At 36.5% G+C, this 15,022-nt stretch overlaps 2 protein-coding genes across 3 annotated transcripts; both read left to right on the forward strand.

Annotated features, from left to right (window-relative positions):
• Positions 1–106: 106 nt before the first annotated feature.
• Positions 107–6,599, forward strand: LOC125857876 (RNA-binding KH domain-containing protein RCF3). The gene is made up of 8 exons (XM_049537527.1): positions 107–1,037; positions 3,892–4,377; positions 4,611–4,859; positions 5,185–5,445; positions 5,645–5,724; positions 5,796–5,904; positions 5,997–6,123; positions 6,263–6,599. Exons 1-8 carry the CDS (start codon positions 351–353, stop codon positions 6,280–6,282), a joined length of 2,019 nt encoding a protein of 672 aa, XP_049393484.1. The 5' UTR covers positions 107–350; the 3' UTR covers positions 6,283–6,599.
• A 1,680-nt stretch (positions 6,600–8,279) lies between these two features.
• LOC125857879 (uncharacterized) lies at positions 8,280–14,766 on the forward strand. Of its 2 annotated transcripts, none has more exons than XM_049537531.1 (10): positions 8,280–8,412; positions 8,549–8,752; positions 10,190–10,457; positions 10,783–10,933; positions 11,208–11,430; positions 11,529–11,620; positions 12,045–12,180; positions 13,019–13,350; positions 13,576–14,152; positions 14,244–14,766. In XM_049537531.1, the coding sequence occupies exons 1-9, from the start codon at positions 8,360–8,362 to the stop codon at positions 13,824–13,826; spliced, it is 1,710 nt and encodes a 569-aa protein (XP_049393488.1). In that variant the 5' UTR covers positions 8,280–8,359; the 3' UTR covers positions 13,827–14,152; positions 14,244–14,766. The 2 variants fall into 2 exon arrangements, with proteins under 2 accessions (XP_049393488.1, XP_049393489.1); XM_049537532.1 differs by having other exon boundaries at positions 10,193–10,457.
• Positions 14,767–15,022: the final 256 nt, after the last annotated feature.

The following is a 15,022-nucleotide window of genomic DNA, read 5'->3' on the forward strand; positions in this document are numbered from 1 at the left end:
ACGTCAAAGCGGTGAACGTGAGTTATACGGCCACCACTGTATTGGGTCCCACACCGCCAAAAATACCTTCAATTATCAAAGATTATAAAAAGCTGCGTACAGCAAGTAAATAAAGCAGACAAAAAAAAAAAGAAGCTAAAGATGATGAACAGATTGGAGAAGATTGATGAAGAAAAGCTTGATTATGGCAAGTTGATTTAGGGTTTTTGAACTTTTTCAGTAAGAAAAAAGCTCTGTTCTGCTGTGTGTGTGTTGGAAAATTGTGAAGAAAACCCTAACGCTAATAGCTTAATTTTGTAATTTGGGGTTTCCGAGATTCACTGAGATACACTTTTGAAACCCCAAAAGAAATGGACAGATCAAGATCTAAGAGATACTATTACGACCAGGATTACGAATCCGAGAACTTACCCAGGACTAAACAGAGGTACAACAACCCTCACCATTATGCACCGACTCATCACCGCCGTCCTGTTTCCGGTGGAGGTGGTGGAGGTCGGAAAATGCAGGACCCTGCACTTATGGTTACTACTACTTATCGGATTTTATGCCACGATGTTAAGGCGGGTGGTGTTATTGGGAAATCAGGGAGTATTATTAAGGCGATTAGGCAGCATACTGGGGCATGGGTGAATGTGCATGAACTGATTCCAGGAGATGATGAACGTATCATTGAGATTTCGGACACTAGGAGGAGGGATCCTGATGGTAGAATGCCGGTGTTTTCGCCAGCTCAGGAGGCATTGCTGATGATACATGAGAGGATTTTGGATAGTGATAGTGGTGGAGGAGGAGGAGGAGGAGGAGGGTACAGTGGTGGGATGGATGTGGAGGAGGAGTTTAGGATGAGAGGTGTCAGTGGGAATAATCGTGCGGTAACAAGGTTGGTGGTGACTAGAATGCATGTGGGATGTTTGCTAGGGAAAGGAGGGAAAATTATTGAGCAAATGAGGATCGAGACTAAGACACATATTAGAATTTTGCCCAGAGATCACAGTTTGCCGCGTTGCGTTTCAATGTCAGAGGAGATTGTTCAGGTTTACATCTTATTCCCTTGTTCAGGTTAATTTGAATTGGACTTCAAGCCAGCAAAAATCATGACCTTGTACCGTGACTTTATACATCCTTATTGATAAAGTGACCCAGAACCATACCATTAATTGAAGCACATATATAGTTGCTGAAAGAAAGAAACTAATGACAAAGATAGCTTTGAAAAATTTCTCTACCATTGGAGCTAGGAGTCATCTGATATTGCATAAGAAGTTGGAGTGGTAACATGTATCTTAAGTAGAAAAGAACACTTGTTCACTTAACAATGAGACTGATGATACCTGAGTTCAGTTCAGACTTCAGATACAAAAATGAAAAAGATCTGAATCAAAATGGCTTAAATAATGAATGACTAATGACACTTTAATGAATGCCTAATGTTTTAAGCCATGATCTTTGAGCACTTATATTTATTTTCCTGAGTTTTGTTAATACTGGGCTGAGGTTGTAATTACTTTTTTTATAAAAAAAATTGGGGGTAGGGGAAGGGAAAATGGGGGAGGGGATAATGATGTGGGGAATCGAGCCCTCACCAACAAGGTGAAAGTTCAAGTAACCAACCAATTGAGCTACTAAGCTTCCCCGCCGAGGTTGTAATTACTTTTTTTTTAAAATAAATTGGGGGTAGGGGTAGGGATAGGGATAGGGAAAATGAGGGAGGGGATTACGATGTGGGGAATCGAGCCCTCACCAACAAGGTGAAAGTTCAAGTAACCTATCAATTGAGCTACTAAGCTTCCCCGCCGAGGTTGTAATTACTTTTTAGAAAATAAATTGGGGGTAGGTGTAGGGGAAGGGAAAATGGGGGAGGGGATTACGATGTGGGGAATCGAAACCTCACCAACAAGGTGAAAGTTTATAGGTAATCAACCAATTGAGCTACTAAGATTCCTCGTCGAGGTTGTAATTACATTTGACAACCCAAATTACATGTGAGCGGGTGTCCTGTACGGGTGTGGATCTAGAGGTCGGATCCTTCATTATCTAAATTTTAAGGGGGTTCGGGTAAAAATAATTCAAAAATCTACAAATAGAGTTATTTGTCTAAATTATGAGATATTATGTGGAAAACTTATAAGGTATCCAGGGAAAAAATATAGAACCCTAGAAGGAGATAGAAGGAAAATGACTGACATAGAAATTGCTATATTCAAGCTATTCGATGAACTTGCTGTATACGAGGTATTCGTTTTTCTTCAATTTCACTATAACTTTTGCTTTGATTATAGAAATCATTAGATCTGTCCCGAATTTCTCAGATGACTTGGGTCAAAGTACCCAAAATCGATTGACCATATCTGGTACGGATCCCACACCCATGTCGTGTTGACACGGATACGGCACCAAAACTGAAGAATCCAAGCAACTTAGATGTTGCCCCTGTGTGATTAATGATTTGTGATTTTTAAATAACCACATTTAGTCCTCAATAAATTCAAATTTCGTTTCTCTTTTTTTTCTGTGTCTTAGACAACTCTCTCTTCAATGAACCCTGTTAATGAATCAACTCAGCTGTTTCTCTTGCCATTGATTGTGTTTTTTTGAAGATCCAATCTTCTCTCTCTCTCTCTACCCTTATCTCTGGTCTTCCTCTGGTTTGTTCTTTTGTTCTGAAGGGAAGTGGTCTGATGGAAGGATGGAGATACTTATTTTTAGGCTGCACTAAAGCAGCTTCTGTAACATTTATAGCATTTTATAACACAGGAAAATTTCCGAGGCCCTGGTTATGTCGTTACTGGAGCTTGCATCCAGAAAGTGGCTCTTTTTTTTCTGAAAAGACATGGTGCTTTCTTTTTTATAAAATGTGACGATGGCATAAGCTGATGATAGAATCAGCTGGAGTGCATATCAGTGATATCACACACTGACACACATACTCAATTCTGAAATAGACATTGGTCTAGTGTTAGTTGCATATTACTTCTCGTGTATGTACATATTAACAAACGATCAGGATGCCTGATTTCTCTTTTCCTTACTCCTGTATTGTATGGGCTTTGACCTGTGAAAATGCCTTGAATGGATGTTTCAAATGAAGTATTTGATGTCCGGCATTTACCAATTGGTCGGAGGTCAATATGTATGTCAAAATGAGATTTCATTTTAATGATTCAGCTGAGAGCTTAACAAGGTGATTTAAATTTGAATCATCATTAACAAATTTTGCTTTAAAAGCAATTAGAACAAATTAACTGTTGATTTCCATCAGGAACTTGTATCTCCTGGTGATCATATTGATACCGAAACTCTTGGGCCATTCTTTCAAGCATAATACTTTCTGGTTTGATGGCACATCTCTATGTTGGAGCATATCCTGCTCAATTTTCCTTCTGAAACCATCAAAATATTTGCGTCTTGGACTATATAATTTTTCCTCTTGAAGTTCATGTGATGATTTTGAAAAAAATCAAAGAAATATGGAAATTGATACATTTATGCAGTTCATTGCCTTCATTTGAACATCTAAAAGGATATTGTACTTGTGATTGTTTTGCCTTTCCTTAAGTTCCTCTGATATATTGCTGCTGTTAAGGTAATTCTCAGACAATGCTCTTGAATTTTTCCTTCTGGTGTATTACACAGAGGAGATTTCTAATTACAGATTGTTAAAATACTGCTGCTATTGATTTGTAAGCTAATTTTCTTGTGTCTGATCACTGATGATTTCTGAGTTTTTCTGAGTCATATAAATCATGATATTTAGGTATAAGGTATATTGGACTTGCTTGTGGTAAATGTATAAATATGGTGGATTGTATTGGATAATTACTGCCTGCTTGAAAGCAATCATTAGTAGCTCAGCGTTATGTGTTATGTCTGAGACTTGTTTGCTTGCAGGTTGTTGGGGAAATAAATGCTGTGAAAAAAGCTGTAGAAATTATTTCCTCACGCTTGAGGGAGAGCCAGCATCGTGATCGGGGTCACTTTCCTGGTCGGCCACATTCTCCTGAACGGTTCGCCCCTCCTGATGACGAATTTATTCCCCACATGAACAGTACAGCTCGCAGGACGTCTGAAAATGGGTCTGCTTTTGGATCAAGGCTGCCTGCTGGTATGAGCGGTGGTCGAAGCAACAATTATTCCTCATCCTCGTCTGGATATGCCATTGAATCTGGAATCGCTCCCAACAATGATAATGGGCAGGTCATGTATGTTGAAGATCTTGTGTTCCGAATTCTATGTCCAGTTGACAAGGTTGATACTGTTGCTGGGGAATCAGATGGAATTATAGAGTTGCTTCAGAATGAGATTGGTGTGGATGTGAAGATTTTGAATCCCGTTGCCAGCTCAGATGAACAGGTCATAATCATTTCGTCTGATGAGGTACTTCCTCTACTCTTTCTTGTCCAGGTCTCAGTAAGTTATTGCCGTTTTTTACTATGAAAGTTCTAATTTCAGTTTGCTGTTTTCTAGAATGGGATTCCATTAGCTTTGTTCTTTTTAGCCTCATTTATGAAATTTGTTACACCCTATCAAGCATAAACCTCATAAAATGATCTTTCTAGGATGCTGCTTAAAAGTTTCTGAATGATATCTGGTTTACATTTGTCTTTTAGGGTCCAGATGATGAGCTATTTCCTGCTCAGGAAGCTCTTTTGCATATTCAAACCCGTATTGTCGATCTTGTTCCGGAGAAGGAAAATGTTATTACAACTCGTTTAGTTGTGCAAACAGATGAAGTTGAATGTTTGGGAGGAAGAGATGGACTATTATCTGAAATGCAGAAAATAACTGGTGCTACTGTCAAGATTCTACCAAAGGAAGAACTTCCACCATGTGTGTCAAGGACTGATGAAGTTATACAGGTCTGTCAATTTTCTTTTAAGCTTCTAATATGATGATAAAAAGGTAGCTAATTTGATTTTCATGTTCTTTAGTTGATATGTGTACCAGAGGTGGTGCATATTTGGGCAGTGCATTCCTTTTGCAAGTTACACAGAGTGTGCAACAAGGGGAATCTTGTCTCTGAAATTTTATCAGCTGCTACTAATTTTCCTAAATGTTATGGTCTTAGTATAAATTCCTGGTTGCGTATAAGAGAATTCAAATTATTGGATAGAGTAGTACTGGGCTCCAATTGTTGGACTTGTGTTTTTTCTGGACATGCTATGTAATTCTTCATATCTCCAGATTGTTGGAGAGATCAAAGCAGCTAGAGAAGCTCTTGTTGAAGTGACATCGAGGCTTCGGAGTTTTACTTATCGGGAGTTCTTTCAAAAGGATATACCCTCACCAGCAATACCTGCCTCAAGCCCTGCTAGGAGTACTATTGGAGCAGACAAAAATTCTCTCAATAACACTTCTCCATCTCAACAAAACTACAGTGCTAATGATGTTCCAACTTCAATCTATCAAAATACACCAGCCAAACCAATCGCACAGCCAGTAAAAGTGAGTTAATTTCTTTTCTTGCTTGTTTCCGGATGAGCTTAAATTTTCTAATCCCCAACCTTTTAATGTGACATCCTAATGAGCTGGAAAGTTAGCATGCCAAATAGTCATAGTTGTCTCAGAGAAATTTCAAGTTAGCAGGATAGCCTGGATTAATAAACCCCTGCTATATTTCCTAAAAAGGTGTTTATTTTTGTAGGAAACTGGGGCATCTGCCAGTGAAATAGCCAAGCAAAATGAAAGTGAGCGTCGTGAAGATATTCCAAGCGGATTGAATAGGTAACAGTTTTCTATTTTATCTTAAACCATGTTAGTTTACTGTCTTTGAACCTAACTTTCTCTTTTTGCAGAATGCATGTAACATTGGTCACTAGAAGTATATTGGAAGTTGTCATACCTCCACATGCAGCGCCCAAACTGATAACAAAATCAAGAAATAAGCTTGCTCAGATTAGTGAGGTCAGTTTGGCTTCTTCAACGCACCCACTTCCTTTCAGAATCACATTTGGCTAAAGCAAGTATCACAGTTATATTATTTTTATTGCTGACAGTTGTCAGGAGCAAATGTTAAATTGATTGAGGATAGGCCCGAGGTAACAGATAAGATCATACAAATATCAGGCACTCCGGAGCAAGCAGAGAGAGCTCAAAGCCTGCTTCAAGGATTTATTTTAAGCAGTAAGTATCTTTATTCTCTGTATGTTGCTGTTGTTGTAAGTATCTTTATTCTCTGTTCAGGTCGACCCTGAAATTGGGAGTTAAGAGAACAAAAAAGAGTGCTAGTACAAATAATCTAATTCTTTGCTTCATTATTCAGCCCTAGAAGATGGCCCCTGAAATGCTGTGACAAGTTTGTGTGGCAAGTAATACTCCAAGCCTGGAGGTGCCTTGCAATTTTTCCTTTGTAGGCCGACTTCCCTGAAATTGTCCGCTATAGTAGGGTATCCTAGGCCATTGTGAGGCACTGACAAGTAAGAATGTACAATATAAACTCGGTGCATATTTGTTATGTGTAATGCTTAATCCCTCAAATTGTTGTGTTGTATTTGGAATGTACTATCAACAGTCCTGCACTGTATGTAGTTAAGCCTTTGTGCAAACTCAGGCTGGTGCTTATTTTTTCACAAAAAGGGAATGCCTTTTCTTTTTGTTCCTCTTTTCTCTTTATTTTGTACCTTTATGACGTGCAGGAGGTGAGGAGTAAAAAACATCCTTTACGTTGACATAATTTATGAGCTTCAAACTTGCAAAACTTGTTCTGTAGGGAGTGGCTGTTTTGGTCAGCACTGATAACCAACCTCTGCCTCCTCCCTAACGGAACCCTCTTTTGCCCCCCACCTAAGAAATTCTGCATCTGTACAGTATGCTACTATGCCAGTCTCTGTATGGACGAAGAATGCATTTGTTTTCAGTGTGTTAAATAACATGTCATGTTTGAGTTGATGGCTTGTGAGGTACATGGAACTTACTATCACCAGAGAAAGATTTGTTTGGTATTTGATGCGAGTCATCTTTCATCAAAACAACATGTTTTCCGTGACTTCTGTCATACCGAATATTTTCGTCTAGTATTGGCTGCGTAAGCCAAGTAAACTGGACAGATTTTATATGAGATGAGGCAAACTTTGATATAACTGGTAAAGTTGCATTTGAGCTATGGAAACATAAGACTCCTTGTGGTTCAACTCCTCCTTGAATATGAACTTAGTGTGACGCAAATTTTGACATGCTTCACAATACAAAGAAGTAGTACCAATTTATTTTATATATTTAATAAATATTATAAGCTGAACGGTAGTGTCAATTAATATTTTGTAGGAGTTACGAAGTGTTTATTATGCTTCTTTATATGTGTAGACTAACAGTTATGCAAAAAATGTGATCCTTAATAGTTAACCGTTCGTGGAAGATATGTCCCAATGGCGTTGGGATTTTTTGAACGAACCTACTGTATTAAGTAAAGATAAGGCAAGAAATAAGACAATACTCATTACGAAAATTTATTTGATTAAAGTAGAAAATCACGAATTTAAAAACATGTATATCCAAAAATGTTTGTTTTGAACTTCACCTTACGTTTGAAATTAGACTTGACAGAGTCTACTTTCTGGTTTAATATTTGAAGTTGGCATAACCTAGATTTGAAGTCGATAATAATCATGATGATTTAGTGATGAAATCATTGTATGTCGAATTATATATATATTCGTGATTTTCAAATGATATATACTGTAAAGTCAATAATCCAATTTTATTTTTGATAAAGCGACGACGACAAATAAAATTGACTGTAGAGAAGTAGTAACGATAAATCCATTTGGTCAGTTTTTTCTTTGATTTTATTTGAAAATAATTTGAGATTGTATTGGGAATCTGGAAAACGCCTAAATCTCAGTTTTCACTTTCATTTTTTTTTAGTTTTTCTTTTTCAAATTTATTCTAATTTTTTTATTCATAAATTATCCCCATACAAATTATATTTCATGTTTTTTTTATTATGAAAAAAGTACATTTAAATTTTTAAATATTTATTATAAAAATTATGATAAAATATAATTCTAACATTAAAAATTTCAAATAAAATTAACTTTTTTTTTCATTATTATGGACAAACTACTTAGAATTTGTGAGAATGAATAATAAGAAAAATGATACAATACTTAGTAAATAGTTGATTTTATATACTGACAACAATAACTTACCCACTATAGTCCCGAGTATTATCTAGATTTGATATGTTTTACAAAATTAGCATTGCTGTTTTGTAGCAATAAGGGTGATTAATAATGCAAAATTGCTAATTATGAAATTCTGGGGTTAATTTAATTAGAAAACCCAAATAGAATTGCATATTTGTGGATAATCTCTCTGCCTCCCTCATTTTCTCCTGTGTCTCTGCTGCTGCAAACTGCAAATGTCTACTTCTCTGCTCCGTTCAACTCCTTCGCCACTCACCAACTCCGGCAGGTAACCTAACCCGTTCCATCAATTCCATTTCGCACTTCAATATATATATTTTTTTACAAGCCTGGTGTTCGGGCCAGCTTTTGAATTCCACTAGTAAATTAATGAGTATTTTTGTTTTGTGGGTTGCATATTTCAGGATGAATCTTATAGGTTCAAGTACCCATTTAGGCATATTGTCCGTTTCCTTTTATCACTGTCCCTCTCAAAGTTGCAATTTTAAGCTTTGCTTTCCCACTAGTGGGTTGTGTTCCCGTCTTGGCACGAGGTGTTGTGTTGTCTCGGCTACCTCATCCAAATTGTACGAAAACAAAGGAGTTAATTCAAGTATCGAGTCTCAAAGGTATGGGCTTTGCTTTTTTTAAATGCAGATTTATTCACATTTTGATAGTTTTATTGGTTTTCTTGTGATAGAAGAAATGATTGTTGAGTACCCTAGCATGATAGAATTAACAAAAATCATGTCATTATTCCCTAGGCTCTCAATACGAAGCTAGTTTTGTGCTTTTGAATAAGTGATTACAATTAGAAATAGTTCTTAATAACTGTAATCCATCAATGGAATTAGTAGCATTTTGACAGAATTGTATTTAGGTTGTTACTAACAGATAGTTTATGAAAAAAAAAACTAAAAATATTGGTCTCATCACCCATTAATGTACATAGGGCAACTTTTAATTGTTGTTAGAACTTTACCTTATAAAGAAATTGCTATTTAATTTTATTAGATGGAATAGAATAGAAAAAAAGAAGAGATTTGATGAGGAAAGACAGAGAACTAAAGACTTGAAGATTGAGTGGGAGTGAAGACATGAAGCCAGATTTTTTTATTTTTTTATGAAAGGCTCGAACAAAACTCACCTCATATTATTCTCAAGCGGAGGATATGTCAATATTATGACTTCCATTGGGTTTCACATCTTCTAAATCTTAGTATTTAGAATCACTGCAAGGGCTTTTGAGAAGTTAAGGATCAATACTACTTAAGGAATTTTTAGGGTGAATACAGTTAATCGAGGTTTTTTGCACTCCATTGACACAAAACTATTAGGCAAGCTTGGGGTGTGTGGCGTTGGGCATACCTCAGGAAAGCACCTCATTACTTCTGACTCATGGCATTTTAGGGTGATGCAAATTCCAGAAATGCCTATTATTACTCTAGTTGTACTAACTACTAAGTTTACTACTTTGAGTTAAGATTACAATCCAGTTCCGTATAATGGTTGACGATTTAATCAATAGGGCATACAACTATTTCAATATTCTTCTCTTCAATCTAGAATTCAAGAGGATAATATTATTTATTCTATTTGACTCATGGTAAACATTAATTGTGAGAAAGTAGATAATACAAAGTCAGGGACAGAGAACCAAAAGTTCTGAAAGCTAAAACATTTTATAAGCTATTATATTTTGTTAAGTAATGAAACATCTCTTATTTTGGTGCTTAACTCATTGTGGAAGATCCGAATGGTATATCACCTTTAAGCACCTATTTGACATCAACTTTGCTCCATCATTGTTTCTGCAAAAAATATCTTGTGAAGAGGTGTAATGATTTCCTTCAGATGGAGGATAATCTACCAGCATTATCTGAGTTTGATGCTACTGGCTAAACCCATTAGTTGATGGAATATATTACCCTTCCTTTCACATAGACTATCTCCTTCAAAAAAAATCGCAATGAATTCTAAACATGTCAATAGTTTAAGAGTGTATAGATTTAGGAGACTTGTGTAGTATATCCATTGAGAACTACAATGTCAGCATGTGTTTTCAGCAGGTATACAGATTTGAAGGACAACATGCCTAGCAGCGTGAATATTCTTGAGGAGCAGCTGAGGGACTTATTTAATGAAGTCCATGCCATGATAAGAATAGGGAAGGAAAATGAGGCCAGAGATCTGCTTCTAGCAAATTTTGAAGCTGTCAAAGAACAGATTGATGCAGGCCACAAGGGTATAGAAGAAGCAGCTATTCTTGATGTAACAGCCTTGGGGTACATGGCCCTTGGAGACATAAGGACTGTCAAACCCCTGTTAGATGTGGTAATTCTTTCCCTTGTCATATATGCTAATTCCTGATTTTAATCTTTCTGTATCATCAATTCATGAAAGGATCAAGTGACCTTTCAAAGGCATAGACATAAGCTGCAAAAATTAATTAGGAGAACCAGAGCACGGAGACATGATTTCAAACATTTTCTTTTGAAGTTCCAACTCCAATTTTCTCCGTGAAGAACAAATCATTTATTGACATAAGAACTTTCCCTTTTCAAGCAATAATACAACTTTATTGTTTTAGAGTTCATACTTGTCCTCATTTTAGTCACCCTTTTCTGTATGTTGGGTGGGCGGCATGATGTACTGACAGTTGAGCGAGGTTGTTGATGACTTGAAAGATGAGGAGCCTCTTCTGGACTCAATACTCACACATATGGGTAATATGTATGAAAAGTTAGAAAATTTTGAGATGTCCATTTGTGTGTATGGAAGAGCTGTCAAAGTTGTTGAGAGACTATACGGTAAGTCAGATTCTTTTTTCACTTTATAGTTGTTGCTTATTTACGTCTGGATATATTTGTGTGAGATGGTGGTGCTGCTCATGTTCTTAAAATAGAATTCTATCTCATTTACTATGGGGTTGGATTTGGTTTTCCATATAACTGTTTAGAAATACATGATTTGGTTGTTTGGTAAAATCTGTAAATTTGCAACTTTCTGAACTGTTATCAAGCCACTGCTTCTTCTTCTATATGGCTGAAAGCAGTTTGGTGACACGTTTCTCTTACATTACAGGAAATACCAGTTCTTTTATTGTCACTCCATTGTTAGGGATGGCAAAAGTCTTGGGTTCTACTGGAAAGACCAAAAAAGCAATAGAAACATATCATCGCGTAGTTAAAATTCTTGAATCTAGCAGGGGTGAAGAATGTGAGGAACTGGTAGTGCCTTTATTTGGCATGGGCAATCTTCTTCTGAAGGAAAGGAGAGTGACTGATGCAGAAAATGCTTTTAATAGGTGATCACTGTTCTTACATGTATCTTGCTTCGTGACCATTTCGTTTCTGTACTCACCAATACTAACTTGTTTTTCCCTTTTCTTTTCATATGATATAGAATTTTGACCACGTACATGAAGTTATATGGAGAAAATGATGGCAGAGTTGGACTGTCTATGAGTTATCTTGCACGTGTGAAATGTGCAAAAGGTGAATTTAATGATTTTCCTACTTGTGGTGGATCAATTTTTTCTTACTTTGTTGTTCTTGGTGTCACATAATCTTCTCCGTATCTATGGTTGCCATTACTCAAGTAATGAAGCAAGTAACAAAAAGGTCGATAGTGAAGTAATGTGCCCAAAAGCAACACAAGATAGGACTAATGCTTGAACAGCTAAGTAAATTTGAATAACTAATGGTGAACTTGACATTCTTGTGTTCCAAAGATTCCAGTTGCTTGTAAGTTGTAACTTTCAGCTTCCTGCAAGTGCTAGATTATAATGAACTGGTTTTCATTCCAAAAGTAGGAGGATTATAAATTGTGATGCTTTCTATGCTATGTGTCCATTAAATTATTCCTGTTTTGACAATTGCTCCAAAAAGGGTACTGTTTTCATATGTGCGTGCTTTACAGGAGATGTGAATGAAGCCATTGATCTGTATAAAGAGGCTCTTCACAGGCTGAAGGTTTCTGATTATATAGCCATAGATGATCACATAATGGAGAAGATGAGAGTAGACTTGGCTGAATTACTTCATGCAGTTGGAAGGTGAGGATCATGTTTTAATTAAGCATAGGGTTAGTTACATAAACATCCTTGACCTTCTTAACAAAAACTTTTCTCTCTCATAAACTTACTTGATTTTTGCAACAAAGGCACATAATTTCCTGTGATTATTAAAATTATGGGATCACCCCCATGTCTAAATTGTTTGATTAGTACTTTTCATCACGTCAATGTGTTCTAAAACTTTAACGAGTTACAAATTTGGCCTTCTTAAAATAAATTCTAACTTACCATCTATATTTTTTTTAAAAATCCCTTTTTATTGCATTTTGTGAAGTTGTTTCCTATTTACTACTCACTCAGCAACATTTCCTTGAAAACTAAAATCAGATAAACTATTTTATCCTTTACTTTCCATTAAGTTACTTCCCCTTATGACTTAAGTTAGACTAAATTAATGCGCTCGAGAATTGTTTGCTACTTCCATTGAGAAGATATGAAGCATGGAAATAAAAATAGATAGAACTTTTCACAGCTTAACTTATATGAAATAAATTAAGGGTTTGGCCGAGTGTGTGTGGCTTTTAGATTAAGAGGGTTTTTAGGTCCTTTACATGATTTTCTTCCCTTTGATTAATCAAGTAGAATATTACTTATGGTAAATGTACTTTTTCCGGACCCTTTTTAAAAGAAGAAATCCGTTGTATTTTGACACATTACAACCGATTCTGAAAAGGTTTTCAATACTCACATTTCAGTTTTTATAGAATAATATAAAATAGGGGCAAATTGTTCTTAAGAATTAATCTGTGCAAACCTTAAGCTTCTTTGTAGGGCTTTGTTCTTTTGAGTACTGCTTTAACACTCATTTATCTTTCAGAGGTGAAGAAGGCCGTATGCTACTGGAGGAGTGCCTGTTGATAACTGAGAAGTTCAAGGGTGAAGGGCATCCCAGTTCAGTCTCTCATCTAGTGAATCTAGCCACTTCTTATTCACAGTCCAAACTTTTTGCAGAAGCTGAGCGCTTGCTAAGGATGAGTTTGCAGATTATGTTTAAGAATGTTTCACCTGATGATCAATCCATTACTTTCCCAATGCTGCATCTTGCAGTTACTCTCTACAATCTAAACCGTAATGAGGAGGCCGAAAAACACGCATTAGAGGTTCTGCGAATCCGGGAGAGGGCATTTGGAGAAAATTCTCTACCAGTTGGTGAGCTTGTCCTTTTCCCTATTGCTTTATGCTAACTGCTAAGCAGTATGTTTTGATCTGTTAGTGAAAAATGTTTGCCATCAATATGTTTGCAAGCTGTTTCACCATTCATGTACTATTTGCTTACCCTCTTTATCCTTATAAAAAAAAAGTAGTTGCTGGTTTAGTGTTTTCAGGTTCTTTTCTTTCATTTCTCCCCTTTTGGCTAAAGAGCTTATTACGCAGGGGAGGCTCTTGACTGTTTGGTCTCCATTCAGACCCAGCTGGGAAAGGATGATGGTGAATTGCTGGAGTTGCTCAAGAGGGTACTGAAAATTCAAGAGAAAGCTTTTGGTACTGACAGTGAGGAAGTCATGGAAACACTTAAAAAAGTTGTATATTACTTGGAGAAGATGGGGAGGAAACATGAGGGACTCCCTTTGGAAAGAAGATTATCAAAGCTCCGAACTAAATATAAGCAAATGGTTCAATATTAAAGATCCTACAAGGCCGCATGTTTGACGTGCAATTGCTTTCATGCTATTAACAGTGTCGGATCATTGTGGTTGCAAGATAAGCATGTCCTTCTATTGGGAGTTAGCATGCCACAAAAGGAAAAGAGACACTGGACTATAGCACAAGATTGGGTTTCTTCCTGCCATGGTGGACAAGGAAGGCAGCCAAAACTAACAAATTTACAGGCATATGAAAGAAATTCTTTTTAGCTATATCTATCCAAGAGTGTAGTGATATTTCAGAGAACATTCAGAACCAGATATGAAAGCTTAGGGGACAGTTACCGACAAATGAATACTACCAAAAGGTATCATATAGGTTCTTGATGCATTGTCTGAAAGTGTTAAAAGAGCCTTGCTTACCATCTACTAATCCTGCTACTGCTTTGCTTCTTATAGGTGTGGAAATGCATTGGACATGTCGACCCAAATGGGACAGTGTCCACATTCCAACTGCTATCTGATTGACTACAATGTACAATGTAGTTGAACACTGGAAAAATGATAGCAAGCCTGATCATCTTATGGCAATGAAAAATGTCACTGCTGACTCCTTTCGACTCCCTCTACATGAGATAGTGACATTGATGTAAGTTGAAAAAACATCGGTGGTGCATACAGAATCTTCTGACTACAGCTGCAAGTCTGCAAGGTAACTAGTCAATCTGAAGGTTGAAGAAGCACATGCTCTTTTGGACTTGGGAGTGGAAATTCAGATGGTGCTCTGTAGAAAAACTCCAGCTGCAAGCCTGCAACATAACCGGCTAATCTGAAGGTTGACGACGCATATGCTCTTTCTTGTCAATGTGAATGTAGTAAGAATAGAAATAAGACATCATTTAACCTACATTTACTAATGATTTCTACTGGCAAAGACATACATTTTACACTACCCAATGTCCAGATTATTGAAATTTATCGCAGTTCTCTATTCTTATTTTGGAACTGAATTATCTATGTAAATCGATTGTCACAGAAATATAGTGAATCATGTTTTAAAAAAACATTGTGTTGATTTTATCATTATATTTGGAATACTATCTATCTCCTAAATTATATCAACTTTTAAATCAAGTAGTTTTTAGTTATTCAAGTATAATGTCGTTTACTACCAAAAAGCGTAATTGAGAACGTAGAAAAATCTTATGCTGACTGCAGAGAAAAGTCTGCAGTAGGGG

This window comes from Solanum stenotomum, chromosome 3 (assembly GCF_019186545.1).
Source record: "Solanum stenotomum isolate F172 chromosome 3, ASM1918654v1, whole genome shotgun sequence".
NCBI classification, from domain to species: Eukaryota; Viridiplantae; Streptophyta; class Magnoliopsida; order Solanales; family Solanaceae; genus Solanum; species Solanum stenotomum.